This window comes from Quercus lobata, chromosome 9 (assembly GCF_001633185.2).
Source record: "Quercus lobata isolate SW786 chromosome 9, ValleyOak3.0 Primary Assembly, whole genome shotgun sequence".
In the NCBI taxonomy this organism is placed as follows: Eukaryota; Viridiplantae; Streptophyta; class Magnoliopsida; order Fagales; family Fagaceae; genus Quercus; species Quercus lobata.
Window position 1 is genome coordinate 36,980,612 of NC_044912.1, and position 17,691 is coordinate 36,998,302.

Consider the following 17,691-nt stretch of genomic DNA (forward strand, 5'->3'; position numbering starts at 1 on the left):
CACGCACACTGAAAGTAGATCTCCTCTATAAGGAAAAACCTTGCTCACCACGTTCGGAAAGACTTGAAGTAGAGTCCCATATGGAAAAGACTTCTACACCAAGAAGGAAAAGCCGACTCTCTACTACTATAAAAGCCCTAATACCCTCGCAAATCAAGGTACGCATAATTGATCCTCTCTAGCACTCTAGAGTTGTGAGAATAGTTCTAACTTGACCTTCGGAGAGTATTTGGCCGGCACCACACCGGTGCTCTCTAAGGTTTTCGGTTATTTTGTTGTGCAAGTTCGCTTTGAGTCGCGAGTGCTGTGTAACCTATTGGTAATATTTTCGACATCATCAATTAGCGCCGTCTGTGGGGAACGTAGCACATTATTGCTTCCTAGACAAAAGAGTTACATGGTACTCACTCGCTCAATGGCGACCACTAACAACGTTCAAGAAGAAGAAGCCCCCACGACTGCTCTTGAGAGACAGGTCAGGACGCTCCCCACAGCCATGGAACGCCTCACCAAACAAAACCATGACCTAGAAGAGCAGCTGAACCAGAAAATGCGGCTCCCAATAACCAAGGAACAGATCAAGAAGGGACCAACGCTGAAAGGAGGAATCAAGAAGGACCACAGGCTAGCAACGCCCAAGCAGACCAGAACGATGGGACACGAGCCTTCCTTCTCTTGCAGATACGGCTCCGCCATCCATCATAGCGGAGATGCAGGCGATAAAGGAACAGATGGAAGTGATGATGAACGCTCTCAAGGGACGAGTGTCCAGTGATCTTAACGACCTTGTCAACAGGACTGACTCGCCATTTACGACAACCGTCAACTCCTTCCCCCTGCCAAATAAGTTCTGCATGCCACATATGGATAGTTATGACGGGATCAAGGACCCTCTAGATCACCTAAAGACCTTCAAGACCCTGATGCACCTTCAGGGAGTAGCGGATATGATTATGTGCAGGGCCTTTCCTACAACCTTAAAGGGCGCAGCAAGAATTTGGTTCAGCTGGCTAGCACCCAACTCCATCAGCACCTTTAAGGAGCTAAGCGATCAGTTTACTACGCACTTCATCGGAGGACATCGGTATAAGAAGTCCATAGCTTGTTTAATGAATATCAAGCAGCGAAAGGAGGAGACGTTAAGGGCCTACATATCACTCTTCAATAAAGAGGCACTCTCGATCGACGAAGCTGACGCCAATGAAGGGGGGTAAGTTTTTGTTCTCCCTATACAAAAATGACCCAAAGACCATGTCAGAGGTGTTTTACAGGACCACCAAATATATGAACACTGAAGACGCGCTGTTGGCCCGAGAAGAGAGGCCCAAGAAAAGAGAGAGACAAGAAGACACCCGACAGGACCAGGGGCGGAAGAAAGGCAAGGTAGGAGATCGAAGGGAGGAGAGACGCCCTAAACCCATGGGGGGAAGATTCACAAGTTTCACCTCGTTAACCGCCCCGATAGACCAAGTCCTACTGCAAATTAAGGACGAAAGGGTCCTAACGTTCCCTGGAAAGCTGAAGAGTGATCCCAACAAACGATCTAGGACAAATATTGCCGCTTCCACCGTGACCATGGTCATGACACAGCCGATTGCTACGACTTGAAGCAGCAGATTGAAGCCCTTATCCGATAAGGAAAGTTGCAAAAGTTCGTCAGCAAGGAGAGAACATATCCACCCCCACAAGAACAGCACCCCAGGCGAGAGAACGAGCGACCAAGATCCCCCATAGGGGACATAAGGATGATAATCGGAGGAACAGCTGCAGCCGGGTCTTCAAAAAAGGCTTGCAAAACATACCTCCGGATGGTACAAAGCGTTTAGCTGACAGGCACAGTACCGAAAATAGCAAGGAGAGAAGGGCCCATTATCGGGTTCTCAGAAGAAGATGCACGATGCTTGCACCATCCACATGACGATGCTCTTGTCGTCAGCATGCGGGTAGGAGATTACAACATGCACAAGATGTTGGTCGACAACGGCAGCTCAGCCGACATCTTGTATTATCTGGCGTTCGAGAAAATGAGGGTGGATAAGGAGCGATTAATACCGACGAACGCCCCACTCGTTGGTTTTGGAGGAAGCCGGGTATTCCTTTTGGGCGCGGTCACATTGTCAGTGACGATAGGCGATTATCCCCAGCAAATTACCAGGAACGTAACATTCCTGGTGGTCGATTGCTCGTCTGCCTACAATGCTATCCTCGGACGACCCACGCTCAACTCGTGGAAGGCGGTAACCTCAACTTACCACCTAATGATCAAATTTCCTACGGATTATATGGTAGGAAAGCTGCGCGGAAGTCAAATGGCCGCATGGGAATGCTATGTGGCCATGATAGAGATGGAAGACCAAGTCCAGGCCTTGAACATAGAAGAGCACCGAACGGTGACAGAACCAACAGAGAAGCTAGAGGAGATAACTCTTGACAGCTCCAATCCAGATCGAACAACCAAGATCGGAACGCTCGCTAACCCTGCAATCCGTCAAGAGCTAATAACTTTCTTAAGAAGCAATCAGGACGTGTTCGCCTGGAGTCATGACGACATGCCAGGAATAGATCCCGCGGTCATGGTACACAAATTAAATGTGCTGCCTTCCTTTTCACCGGTCCGACAGAAGAAGAGAGTGTTCACCCCGGAACAAGACCGAGTAATTGCAAAAGAAGTCCACAAACTACAAGATGCAAGCTTCATTAAGGAAGTCTACTATCCCGATTGGCTGGCGAATGTAGTAATGGTTAAAAAAGCGAGTGGCAAATGGCAGATGTGCGTGGACTTCACCGATCTTAACAAAGCGTGCCCCAAAGATAGCTATCCCCTTCCAAGGGTCGACGTCCTAGTAGACTTGACGGCTCAACATCAGTTACTAAGTTTCATGGATGCTTTCTCAGGTTATAATCAGATCTGCATGCACGAAGCTGATCAAGAGAAGACTTCGTTCATAACCAGTCAAGGCTTCTTCTACTACAAACTAATGCCATTAGGCCTAAAAAATGCGGGCGCAACATACCAAAGGCTGATAAACAAGATGTTCGCGCAGTAAAATGGGAGGAATGTCCAGGTCTATGTCGATGGCATGCTAGTGAAGAGCCGAAAGGAGGAAGACCACCTGAAAGATCTTAAAGAAACATTCGGCACGCTTCGATCCTATAACATGAAGCTCAATCCGGGAAAGTGCGCCTTCGGTGTAACAGCAGGAAAATTCCTAGGATTCATGGTATCTCAAAGGGGGATTGAGGCTAACCCGGACAAAATCCAAGCCATAATAGAGATGGCTCCCCCGTGGAATGTGAAGGAAGTAAAAGCCTTAACGGTAAGATAGCAGCATTAAATAGATTCGTGTCGAGAGCCACGGACAAGTGTTTGCCCTTCTTTCGCATGTCAAAGAAGTCTTTCGAGTGGACGGACGAGTGTCAGTGAGCATTCGAGGAGTTAAAAGCCTATCTATCTTCACCACCTCTACTGAGCCCCTTACAACCAGGTGAAGAACTCTTCCTCTACTTGGCTGTCTGCCCTGTCGCAGTTAGCGCGGCCTTAATTAGAGAAGAGGATGGGGTACAGAAACCTGTATACTACGCCAACCAGGCGCTCCGCGGTGCCGAAGAAAGATACCCACCTATGGAGAAACTTGCCTTTGCATTAGTCACAGCGGCTCGCAAGCTTAAGCCCTACTTTCAAGCCCATACAGTGAACGTAATGACTGACAAGCCCTTGCGAAGGGCATTGAGCAATCCTGAAACTGCAGGTCGACTAACGTTATGGGCAATAAAGTTGAGCGAGTTTGATATCAAGTACCGCCCACGTACAGACAGATCGTAGCCGACTTCATAGTAGAATTTACTCGTGAAGAAGACAAGGGGGCAGAAGGGTCCCCTCATTGGAGCATATATACCGACGGATCATCCAATAGATGAACCAGGGGAGCCGGCATCGTACTGCTATCACCTGAAGGAGATAGGATTGAATGTATGGTCCGTCTTGACTTCCCCACCACTAACAATGAAGCGGAATACGAAGCAGTGGTAGCAGGCCTCGACCTAGCCAGAGCCGTAGGAGCCGTGAGCGTAGTCCTTTACTACGACTCTCAGGTCATGACCAATCAAGTGAACGAAGATTATGAATGCAAGGGGGCAAGGATGAAGAGATACCTTAATCAAGTAAGGACAAGAATCGACGACCTGGAAGCCAAGATCATCCAAATCCCCAGGGGAGAAAATGAGCTCGCCGACCGCCTAGCCAAAACCGCATCAGCAGAGCATATGATAACCCCGGGTAATGTGCTTTCTTTTGTTCAACTTTCTCCACTAATAGATCCCAGCAACATGCAGGAAATATGCTCCGAAAGCACCTGGACCACACCGATAGTTTCGTACTTGAGGAATGGGGTACTGCCAGACGAAAATGAGGCAACAAGAAAATTGAAGGTCCAGGCAGCAAGGTTCGTCTTGATAAAAGACATCCTGTACAAAAGAAGTTTCTCCCGTCCATATCTAAGATGCCTGGGTGCCGAAGAGGCAGACTACGTAATGAGGGAGGTATACGAAGGGATCCGCGGGAACCATTCTGGATCAAGGTCGTTGGTGCACAAACTGGTACGAGCTGGGTATTATTGGCCCACCATGCAGAAGGATGCCAAGGCTTACGTTAAAAGCTGTGACAAATGCCAAAGATTCAGCAATATTATCAGGCAACCAACCGAAGAGCTGACCCCGATGATGGCTCCATGGCCGTTCGCTCAGTGGGGACTCGACATTATGGGACCTTTCCCAACAGTGGTACGACAGCTGAAGTTCTTGGTAGTGGGTATCGACTACTTTACAAAATGGGTAGAAGCGGAAGCTTTGGCCACCATTATGGAGAAGAACATTAGAAGTTTTGTCTGGAGGTGCATCATATGCAGGTTTGGTATTCCTAGAGTCCTTGTCTCGGATAACGGGAAGCAATTCGACAACGACTACTTCCGAGATTTTTGCTCATAGCTAGGGATAAAGAACCACTACTCATCCCCCGCCCATCCTCAGGATAATGGCCAGGTTGAAGTCACGAACCAATCCCTGCTTAAAATTATCAAGACTTGGCTCCAGAGGGCAAAGGGCATATGGCCTGAAGAATTGCCGAGCATACTATGGGCATACAGGACGACAGCGACGACCCCAACAGGAGAGACACCATTCCGACAAACGTACGGGAGCAAGGCGGTCATCCTGGCCGAAGTTGGGCTCACAAGTTACAGGGTTCACAACCATGACGAGAGCAGGAATGACGAAGCAATGCGGCCACAGCTGGACCTGATAGACGAGATTAGGTCTGCGGCAGAACAAAGGCTCGCTAGATACCAGGATTGCATGGCCAGACACTACAACTCTCGGGTCCGACACAGAGACTTCCAAGTAGGAGACCTCGTACTCAGGAAGGTCATGGGTGCCACTAGAGACCCTACACAGGGAAAGCTCGGCCCCAATTGGGAAGGACCTTACCGAGTTACGTCATGGCAAAGGAAAGGAACCTACCACCTGTAGACGATAGACGGAAAGAAGCTACCGCATCCATGGAATGCCGAGCACTTGAGAAAGTACTACTAGTAATAGTAACACGGCGAACAGCAACGATCCCCCGATTGACCAGTTTATTAAGTTTTTTAATTATTAGTTTTTCTTCAACTATTTTTGCTACAATCTATTCGTGCCTTTTTAAACCCATGGGGGCAGGTACTTTTCCCTTACGCATTTCTATTAAGAATAATAATCAGATACAATTTTGATTTTCTACATGGATTTGTTATTATTATTATTGTCCAAAACGTGGACGGATCATTCCACGAGGATGACGATTTGAAGTCCAAAAAATGGATGGTTACAAAACAAGTCCACAAAATGGACGGATCATCCTCCAAGGATAACAATTTGAAGTCCAAAATGGACGGATACAAAATAAGTCCACAAAGTGGACGGATCATCCTCCAAGGATGACAATTTGAAGTCCAAAATGGACGGATATAAAACATGTCCACAAAGTGGACGGATCATCCCACGAGGATGACGATTTGAACTCCAAAATGGATGGATCCAAAATAACTCCACAAGTGGACGGATCATCCAACGAGGGTGACGAGTCTAGTCCAAAGCGGACGGATATAAAAGCAAGTCCAAAAAATGGACGGTTACAAAACAAGTCCACAAAATGGACGGATCATCCTCCAAGGATGACAATTTGAAGTCCAAAATGGACGGATACAAAATAAGTCCACAAAGTGGACGGATCATCCTCCAAGGATGACAATTTGAAGTCCAAAATGGACGGATATAAAACATGTCCACAAAGTGGACGGATCATCCCACGAGGATGACAATTTGAAGTCCAAAATGGACGAATCCAAAATAAGTCCACAAAGTGGACGAATCATCCTACGAGGATGACGAGTCTAGTCCAAAGCAAACATATATAAAAGCGACTCCAAAAAATGGACGGATGAAAATTTAATGATTAACTCGGACGGGTTTCCAAAGAATGAATTCTTATGACAAAAACCGTACCTATACATGCCAGACCCAATAGTAACAAAGAAGTGGACGGGTGTAAATAGGTCCCCACAATGACAGAATTCAAGGGCAAAAAAATAAAATAAAATAAAATAAAACATTCAGCATATAAAACGGAGTGAACGGATGCATTCGACAAAAAATAGGCCCTTAAAAGGCAATGTTTACATATCATCAGCAACGGATGAAAATTGTTCTCCAAGTACATAAAAAAGAAAAATCTAGCTACTAAACTTTATCCTCATTGACGACGGACTGAGGGGCCGTTCCCGTATCAAGCTAAGCTTGTGCAACTTTTGCTGGTGCTGACTCCCCGTCACCAAGGGCATCGTCATCAGCAAAGAGGTCATCAGTATCCTCTGAAGCAGCAGGTACGATGGATGTCTGAGCTGGGTCTTCGACCTTGAACTTTGAAACGTCCAAATCCGGATAAGCTTGCTTGACCTGACGAATGATCAATCCACGAAGGTGTGGCACTTCTCCACCCTCTGCTAGCAGCTTTCTTCTCTTAATATTTTTAAGTTACCTTGCAAACAAAGGTTCTTTTCAGAACAAATAGGTTACGAGCAAGAAGAAATTTAACCTCCGATAAGATAAACAGAATAAAACCATATCGAAGTCCTAATTGTACGACTTTGGTATGATGTCCTTCCAACGTGGATTCACGTAGAACATCGCGCCACCATACGAACATGGTATCTGATTGTGGGGCATTCAATGCACTTGATGTAGACCAGAAAGAAGAGGCTTCCCGTGGGCTGGGGGAGTAGCCGCCTCTTCACTCTCCTTCAGCCGATTCAGATACCGAATCATATCTCTTGGAGAGAGGTGCAGAAGCTCTCTCTTTGACTCAGGAGGGCGTTCCACCACTTCGACTGAGCAGACGAGGGCCATGCTGGATTTCATAAATCTCTTATAAGAGCTCCCATCCATTTCAAGGCCGATTTGGGAACGCTTTACTTTATAAATAGTAGAAATGCGATGAAACAATACTGGTTGGAGTTCCACCGAATGCTCCTATCTCTCGGCAAAGATCGTGTGAGTGTGCAGTTATGCTTCGGATGCTTCGCTATAGAATAGATCGACCTAGTTCCCGTTCTTTTCCGGTGGACTCGCAATCTGAATTTCATCAAACTCGGCGAATCGAGTCTAGGGCTCTTTTTGTGTATGGCTGCTGCTTTGCTTCTATTGCCTGATGAAAGCACTCCAGTCCAGTCGCCTCTTTGAAGTGGCTTGTCAACCACGCTTTCCCTCCCTCAAAACTATACTCCTCACCAAATGCCCAGCATCCATGAAACCTTGATGGAAGGAGTCACCTAGTTCAGTAATCAGGGCATCAGAGTCACGGTACTCACAAACCGCGACGTCCTTAGCCTGACAGACGTCATTTTTCAGTTCTTCTATCTCCTTGTCCTTGCTCTCAAGAGTCTTCTTTGCTTCTTCCGTCACCTGTTCAAGGTTTTTCCTTGCCTTCTCAGAAAGTTCAAGCTTCCTCTCCATCTTGGGTTTCCAGTTTCGCAACTGAAGAAGTTCTTCCTCCGTCTGCTCCGCTTTCGCCCATACACGATCCAGGGCCGTCTCATGGCTAAGGCACCGTCCCATCAGCCCCTTCATCATAACCATTGCCTAAAAAATAATAACATTGGTAGTTATGAAACGAACTGTGGGCAAAAAAGATGTAATTTGCATTGGTAAAGTAGACGGGCTATCTTACCTGTGTAATAGCAAAAAGGCCCGTCTCACCCATGGCCTCCGTAGAATGGTTGCCTAGGTCTTCATAATCCTCCGCCGACATGATGGAGGAAATCTGTTCTAAGGCGTGCTTAGAATCCTCCCGAAGAAGGACGGGCGGCTTCTCTTGATCCTTCAACGACCCCTTCATGAGGCCCTTGCCGACCCCGTGCTTGATTGGAGTGGCCATCTTCGGAGGCTCCGCCATAAGTCCCACGACAGGTTCCAAGGGCACTTTGGCCTTCTTAGCCTGACGATCCACTTTGGGCTGTGTTTTCCTCTTGGCGGACGGATTGCTTGGGCCCGTCACAGAGGGAGCAACATCGCCGGTCTTCTTTGCGGCTTTGGATCTAATCAAAGCTCTCCTCTTGGCGTCGTCCATTTCTGAAACATGGACAGGAATATTAGTTATCAAAATAAGATACATAACTTATCAAGAATAGGGTGATGAACTTACGCCTTCTAATTTGTGCCTCATACTTGACGGCAGCTGGTGTTGGTTCTGGCCCGTCATAATACCAATGAATGGTCTTAAGTGTCACCAACTTTGCCCAAGTCCTTTCCTCCGGCTGGGTCTTTGAGAAGATTTTCTCAAGGGAGGCGAACTCCTTAATATCAACTTGGGGGCGTCGTCTAACTGCAAAGTAGGAAGGACGGTTAGATTGTTTTAAACATACATAATGAAATAAAGTTAAATTTTTAGGACGGTCCATACTAGACGGGTGTAATATGCCCCAAGTGGTGTCGACAGGCATGTAATCCGTGTCCCCTGGACGACACATCCAACTGTCACCCTCTAGGAAGAAGTAACGGCTCTTCCAATCCCTATTTGAGTTCGGCGTGTCATAGATGACCTTCAATAGCGGACTCCTGGGGACGAAGCTATATATTCCCCTAGACCTATCAATTTCGTCCGGACGGTAGCAATGAAGGAACTCCCTAACCGTCAGCCTCTTGGTGCCGTCGGACATTGCGCCGTACAAAATCTCCATCGCTATGAAGACCCTCCAAGCATTAGGGGAAATCTGGTTCACGGATAATCCCAAATATTTGAGGAGCTCACAGTGAAGCGAACTCAATGGGAACCTGAGTCCGGCCTTCAACATTTGCTCATATACCCCGACACCCTCTACCCCTTCATAATAACATCTCTCTGATTTATGGGGTAGACGGATGGAAATATTGTTTGGAATTTGGTAGTTATCCCTAAATGTCTTAAAGTGCTTTTCTTTGATAACAGACGAGAAGTAATTCACCGTCCACTCTGGTAGCATGACGAACTCCCTGAGCCCATCAGCACCGACGACGGATCTAACAATCTGTTCCTCACCATCATCAAAGCCCTTGTCTTGTTCAACCACCTCCGTATCCTCATATGTTGAGAACGAGGAGGAGGAGGACGGACTCCTTTCATCACTAGTACTATCTTGTTCTCTATGACCGGACAGATATACTTCCTCGTAATCCAGCCCGTCACGAACAACCGACTAATTACTGGACGCACTAGACATTTCCTACACGAAACGACAAGAGCCTAAGACTCTGATGGGTCTATATGTCCATAACGGGTGTGGATTGTAAGGAAAATTAAAACAAGATTGGTCTTGAAAAGAACACTTACCAATTTTATGAATGAAACAAGGAAGTATAGCACTGACGATTGAAGCAACTGTACGGATCAGTCCCTGACAAAACGTGACAGATATGCTCTGACAGGTGTGACGGGTAAGCTCTGATAGGTTAATTTTTGCTGAAATGGGAGAAATGAGAGGGAAGACTCCCTTATTTATAAAGGAGATGCACGGAAGTCGAAGCGTCGCTTCGATCCGAGATAAAATCCAATCAAATTACGACACGTGTCATCATCATTAATGACTTTCGTACAGCCTGTCTGTAGTTGGTATGGTCGACGGTCTCCTCGTTTGCACCGTCATCCTAGCTTGCATGGATCCGTCAACCCATTGTAACTATAACCTGAAAACCTCCTTTTTTGTCTTATTGGTCTCATTTCGTCATAAAAGATTATCCGTGACGCCCTTACCTTAGGGTCGTCACCCCATGGTTCCTTTGTTCTAAGCTGACGGACCCTTGGGGTGAAAGGGGCAACTAAAGAGGATAAAATATAAGCCTGACGGGTCTATGGTAATGGGCCTGCCGGATAGGAACTGTTGGGCCGATGTAGAGATGATCCAACGCTCATTGAAGGCCCATCGCTGAAGGACACAGTAAGGGCCCTTGATCTAAGATCTCTATCGCTCATTGCCTAAAAACGCCCTAGAATCCCAATATGGAAATCCGAGCACAAGGGTGATTCTAGAAGACACGCACACTGAAAGTAGATCTCCTCTATAAGGAAAAACCTTGCTCACCACGCTCGGAAAGACTTGAAGTAGAGTCCCATATGGAAAAGACTTCTACACCAAGAAGGAAAAGCCGACTCTCTACTACTATAAAAGCCCTAATACCCTCGCAAATCAAAGTACGCATAATTAACCATCTCTAGAACTCTAGAGTTGTGAGAATAGTTCTAACTTGACCTTCGGAGAGTATTTGGCCGGCACCACACCGGTGCTCTCTAAGGTTTTCGGTTATTTTGTTGTGCAAGTTCGCTTTGAGTCGCGAGTGCTGTGTGACCTATTGGTGATATTTTCGGCATCATCAGTTGTGATGGTGGAGCCATTGATGATTTTGCTTTGGATATTTAGGGTTACATATATTTTGATTTGGAGAGAGGAGCTGCTACGAGAGAGAGAGAGAGAGAGAGAGAGAGAGAGAGAGAGAGAGAGAGCTGAGTAAAAAATAAAGAAAGAAAATTTTGTTTTTAATTGATTGGAAAAAGGGTTTTTGGTCTTTTAACGTTATGCCACTTAGGCAAAACTCACATGCAAGTCATGTGCTATAGTTTTCTTCCAACATAATAAATTAATGCCAAGACGCAAAGTGTAGCAAATGTCATAGTTTAAGGTGCAAAATGTGCATTCAAATAGTTTAGGGTGCAAAGTATAATTAGGGTAGTAAAATGTAATTTCCCCTAAAAAATTGTATGTTCTATTATATAAGTAAATTTAATATATATATACATATTTTCCTTAAGCATTAAAACTCACATGGATTTGAATTTCTCATTAAGTTAGAATCTGACTTAACATTTTTGTATAATTAATTTCTTATTCTTTGTATGGTAGTAATTTTAGGTTTTTTTTTTTTTTTAGAGAGAGTTTCAATCTATGGCGTCTGCTCCTAATAATAGTTCTTTATTATTAGACCAAAATACCAATCTATTTTTGGTGTAGACAGACCTAGATCTCTTATTTAACCATAAAAAACTTTATCAGTTGAACTAACTAGAACCCACAATTTTAAAGCATTTAATTGTGTTTTTCAACATGAATTTCAACATGTATTTTGAAGGGTTGTAATCTGTAACATTATTTTATGAATAGTATCTAGTTTTTTTAAGAAAATTACTATTAGTTAATTAAATCTGAAAGCATAACGGTCACCTAACAGTAATTCTTAGCATCCCGCGCACCCTAATCGCATCTTTGTAAATATTTGTAAAAAGTAAGCCCCATTTATTCACTCAAATGCGAAGCTTAGAGTCTTAAGAGCCTAATCACCAAAACTGAAACTGAAACTGAAAATATTTACCATAAAAAACTTTATCAGTTAAACTAACTAGAACCCACAATTTCAAAGCATTTAATTGTGTTTTTCAACATGAATTTCAACATGTATTTTGAAGGGTTGTTGTGGGGCCCAAGAATTTGCGACTCTAGCCCACTTTACATTAGGGCCCAAGGTCTAAGCCGAGGAGAACTATTGCCGAGAACGCATAATGAAAGTCCAAAAGAGGCCAAAAGATATGGCCAAGGACGATCTTATGCTCAGCACCCCGTAGAACGCCTAAAGGAAAGGACGAGCTCAGTGCAGGAGCAGGCCAAGTGAAAAAGCTGCCAATACAGCAATAAAGAACTCTACGTCTGACAGGTCCATACCCTTCACCATGCTATTCCGCTTTTACAACCACCCTCAACCACTATAGGTATGGGCTGATAGGACAAGTCTCAACCCCAGAAAGTGGAGCTTACACATGGCCACTGGAAGGAGGGTAAATGCTAGTATAAAAGAGAAAGAGAACCAATAGAGTGGGGGACGGGTCGGACAGATTAAGAAGTCCTAAAAAAGGAGAATGAGAAGAACACTAAACTCCTCGGATGAGGTCTAAGGACCGGAACCACTCAGGCCGCACCAGAAAAAGGTTTTGCAAGACACGCCAAGTTCACCCTCATATAAATTTCCATAGAAGCCACGACTAACCGTTGTCCGGTGACCAAGGCCTAGCCTTTTAAGCCCCCACTCTGTAAATTATATTGTTTGGGCCCATAACATGCAAACTCAACATTATTTTGTGGGTCGTTACAAATTATGTCCCTACAATTATAATCTGTAACATTATTTTATGAATATTATCTAGTTTTTTTAAGAAAATTACTATTAGTTAATTAAATCTGAAAGCATAACGGTCACCTAACAGTAATTCTTAGCATCCCGCGCGCCCTAATTGCATCTTCGTAAATATTTGTAAAAAGTAAGCCCCATTTATTCACTCAAGTGCAAAGCTCAGAGTCTTAAGAGTCTAACCGCCAAAACTGAAACTGAAACTGAAAACAAACCAGCATTTGTACAACAACCTCTCTCTCTCTCTCTCTCTCTCTCTCTCTCTCTCTCTCTCTCTCTCTGTGCAGCCAATTTCTCTATAAACTGTACTGTATGTACACTCTCTCTCTCTCTCTCTCTCTCAAGAATCTATCGTATTTCACTGTTTCTCTAGATTTTTTCGCTTCCTGTTCCTGAATTCTAAAAACTCTCTATTTTCTCTCTCTAAAATGGCTAGAATGGCTCCGACTCTCGCTCAACTTTTCGCTCTTTTGAAAAACGATGAGCCAAGCGATGACTCCGAAATCGGAATTCTCTTTGGAACCTCGTCGGAAATTTTGCAAGCAGAGTCACCGGCCGGAGCGAACGAGCTCTCGGTCCGAGAAGCTGAGGTCGCGGAATGGTTGCTTGATCTTCAATACAAGGACAGTTCGGTTTCGGCAACTGAAAATGAGTCAAGCTCGCCTGAGAAAGATTCAGATCCTCTGAATAAGGAAGGTTCAAAAGCGATCGAGAAATCGCCAGATTATATAGAGATTTATCTATATTTGGACAAACCTTCTGGCTCATCGAAAAATGCAAGTCCAAAATCTGAAGAGATATCTCTAATTTCAGAGAAAGGAAGCTTGGAATCAAAAGAGAAACAGAAAGAATCCGAAGAGAAATCTCTAATTTCAATTTCCGAAGGAAGCTTGGAGTCGAAAGAAGAAGAGGAGTCTCTGGAAAAACCGTCGGATTCTTCGGAGAAAGGAGAGGCTCTGACACCGAAGCCAAAGAAGAGTGTGAGGATGAAGTGCAATGAGAACGTGTCTGTGTCAGTGTCAGAGATTCCAAGCATGCCAAAGCTCATGACGCTGAAGTCGTGTCCGAGTGTTGGCATGAGCCTTGAGAGCTTTGATCAGATAGACAATTCACCGATGTTCAGATCCAACGGTGCTAGTGGTAATGGAGAGAGCAATGCCATGGTGGAAGAGGCTTGGGAGCTGCTCAAAAAGTCTTACGTCTACTATAAAGGAAAGGAGGTCGGAACACTCGCAGCTATGGATCCAAGCGCTGAGACTTTGAACTACAATCAGGTACAATAAATACTTCTTTTCTTGGAGTTTCTTGAGAATTTGAAGCATTATCTTGATTTTATGTAAAAAAAAAAAACTATTCAATGCAGTAGTTTCCTCTGTTTCTAAGTGATATTATTATTATTATTATTATTAATTAGGTGTGTATTGTTCTTGAAATGATGATTTATGATATCTGCACTTTTGTAATCGGCTAATAGAGCAATATCTGACTGAGCATTAGTGAATGAATGCAACCCAATTTTTGGAACAGAAGATTTAGGGACATGACTTTTGTGCCGCAATTCTGACGTGGTTCATTTGTAGTGGATCAAATATGTTAATTTGTAACTTAATTTGTTTGCTGATAAAAATTATTTGAATATATGGACTGCTCAATGAACTCTTTTTTGGAGAACCTATAAATCAGACTCTAATGACTTTGAGAAGCTTTTTCACTACTTCTCTGTTACCATTAATAATGGAATGAGAGTGACAAGGTGCCTAGACCCATCTTGGATGATCACTTGGTATATCATTGTGTCTTCTACATGACACTTTGCATCTACTGCAGTTGTATTATCCTAATGGCCCAATTAGATCACATTTATAATGCTTAGACTGTTGTACGTACAAAGTGTTTCAGTAACACTAACAATCCCTGATTTGCCTACCTCCAATTGGCCCAAAAAATATTAGTCATCTGAACTTGCTTGCAGGTTTTCGTGAGAGATTTTTTTCCTAGTGGCTTGGCCTGCCTGATGAAAGACCCCCCAGAACCTGAAATTGTAAAAAATTTCCTTTTAAAGACCCTCCACCTCCAAGGTTGGGAGAAGAGGATTGACAACTTTACTCTTGGAGAAGGTGTCATGCCTGCAAGTTTTAAAGTTCTCTTTGACTCACACCGACTGAAGGAAACTTTGATTGCGGATTTTGGTGGGAGTGCAATTGGAAGAGTTGCACCACTTGATTCTGGGTTCTGGTGGATTATACTTTTAAGATCATATACCAAGTGTACACGTGATTACGCACTGGCGGAGCTTCCTGAGGTACAGAGGGGAATGAAATTAATACTCAATCTTTGCCTCTCGGACGGCTTTGACACTTTCCCAACACTTCTATGTGCAGATGGGTGTAGCATGATTGACAGGAGGATGGTGAGTCTTTTGTTTTCCAATCATTTTCAATAGTTTCCAGAGTAGTATTTGTATGATAGGTTTTTAAGTATCAATTAAAACAATTCGATGCTAATAAAGTTATCATATCTAGTCAATTTTTCACCATCTGTGAATGGTGAGTTTTGACAGTTCACTCGATATGGCTGAGAAGCAATGATATCATAGATTTCTATCTTTCACGTTTGGGCCTAACTGGTTGTGTCCATTTCTCTAAGTTGATGTTCAGCAGTTAGTGGTAGCAATAGTTTGGGTTCCAAGAGAAGTAACACTGGCACTAGAGGATGTTCTTGTGCTTGGTTCTAGCCTTCCTAGGACCCCATTCAATATATGGGTTTTACATTTTCAGTTACTTTTGAATGACAACACTTTGACATGCCTTTGAAACAGGGAATATATGGATATCCAATTGAGATCCAAGCCCTCTTTTATTTTGCACTAAGATGTGCAAGGCAGATGCTGAAACCAGAGCGTGGTGGTAAGGAATTGATTGAGCGAATTGATAAGCGGATCACAGCTCTCAGCTTTCACATACAGCAGTACTACTGGCTCGACTTTACACAGCTAAATAAAATATACCGGTACAAAACTGAGGAGTACTCCCACACTGCTGTCAATAAATTTAATGTCATCCCAGAGTCTATCCCTGATTGGGTGTTTGATTTCATGCCCTTGAGAGGAGGGTATTTGATTGGCAATGTCAGCCCAGCTCGCATGGACTTCCGATGGTTCTTACTCGGGAATTGCATCGCCATTTTGAGCTGTCTAGCCACAGGTGCACAGGCTACAGCGATAATGGATCTTGTTGAGGAGCGCTGGGAGGACTTGGTTGGGGAGATGCCTTTGAAGATTGTTTACCCAGCACTGGAGGGACATGACTGGAGGACTGTGACTGGTTTTGATCCAAAGAATACACGGTGGAGTTACCATAATGGTGGCTCTTGGCCAGGTGAAAATCGTGAACATAAAGCTCAGAATCTAAATTGCATTGCTGCTTGGTATTTATGTTATTTAAAACTAATGTTTCAGATAAACAAACACTTTGGAACCTTACTGTATCTTAGATTCTGATCTCATGCTGTGTTACTTTGTAGTCTTTCTAGTAAATAAACATCATGAATGGATTTTATGTAATCAACTACTCATAACAATCTTCAATGAATGTTTCGTTGTTGTGACTTAAAACAGCATTTGATATGTCTGGCCTTTTTGGTTTAGATATATGGCATTTAACTTCTTAACACTTTGGAGGCAGTATTTCCTTGTTGTTTAGGCCATTCAAAGACAACGCATCAATTTAGAAACCATCAGCTAAGAAATAAACTGCATTTTGATAAACAAGAAATATCTATTCATATTGTGTAACAAGTTTTGTGCTGATTTGGTGGTCGGGAATGTTTTTGTAGTTCTGCTGTGGCTACTTACAGCAGCATGCATCAAGACTGGAAGGCCTCAAATCGCAAAGCGGGCAATTGATCTGGTAGAGCAACGGCTTTCCAAGGATGGCTGGCCAGAGTATTATGATGGTAAGACTGGGCGTTACATTGGAAAGCAAGCCAGGAAGTACCAGACATGGAGCATTTCTGGCTACCTGATTGCTAAAATGATGATTGAGAACCCTTCCAATCTCGTTATGATCTCTCTTGAAGAGGATAAGAGGATAGCCAATCCAAGGCTTACGCGCTCTGCTTCATTTCCACCATAGAGATGAGATTAAGGTTGAATTGCAATAACAGGTATACGGTTATCACAAATGTATAACTTCAGTTATGGGTGGATAGTATCTCAGAATCCCCATTATCTTCTATTTTTTGTGAATGGTGGCTGAAACTGTCCATTTGCTGAAAATTGGAAATAGTTTCCTTGATTAGTTGCTATTACTTGTTGGATATGATCTTAAAGTTTCATTCTTTGCGTAGAAATGCTTTGTTCTTTTTCTGTTGATTTAATAATTTGGTATTAAAGGAGGAATAAAAAAAGTTACGAAAATTATACCCAATCCTTTTCTCTAAATCTTAGCTAAATAAATTATGTCCAAGCCTTTTCTTAAACCTTTAGCTAACTAAACATACTTATTATATAGGAACAAAGATATTGCTCTTTACTTGTTCAGAGAATGTCAGAATGTGTGCTTGATACAGCTGAACCCCAATATGTGAATATCCACGATTATGACATTGGATGTGAAATGATACCATAATTTAAATTAATACTTCAAATTAATATGGCCTTTATTTTTCTTAGATACATTCCATTCTCTATTTTTTGGACAAATATATCTAAAATATGACTCAGTTTTGGGCCCTAAAATCAGGCACCTTGTAGGTTGTAGACCATTAAACTGGATTCTGCAATCAAAACTTTTGTCTTGCTATTCAGAATTGACAAAATCTAACATATCTGTGTATAATATTCCAGATGATTTAGAAAAATTCATGATCATCCAATATAGATATAGTATGCAATTAGAAGATCTACCTATTTTTAAAGGAAAGTTAATCTCCAAAGTCCAAACTGGTTTTGAGAAA

At 43.4% G+C, this 17,691-nt stretch overlaps 1 protein-coding gene across 1 annotated transcript; it reads left to right on the top strand.

Annotated features, from left to right (window-relative positions):
• Window positions 1-12,994: 12,994 nt before the first annotated feature.
• LOC115958877 (probable alkaline/neutral invertase F) lies at window positions 12,995-17,105 on the top strand. The gene is made up of 4 exons (XM_031077134.1): window positions 12,995-14,009; window positions 14,708-15,145; window positions 15,554-16,112; window positions 16,570-17,105. The coding sequence occupies exons 1-4, from the start codon at window positions 13,164-13,166 to the stop codon at window positions 16,866-16,868; spliced, it is 2,142 nt and encodes a 713-aa protein (XP_030932994.1). The 5' UTR covers window positions 12,995-13,163; the 3' UTR covers window positions 16,869-17,105.
• The last annotated feature ends 586 nt before the right edge of the window (window positions 17,106-17,691 follow it).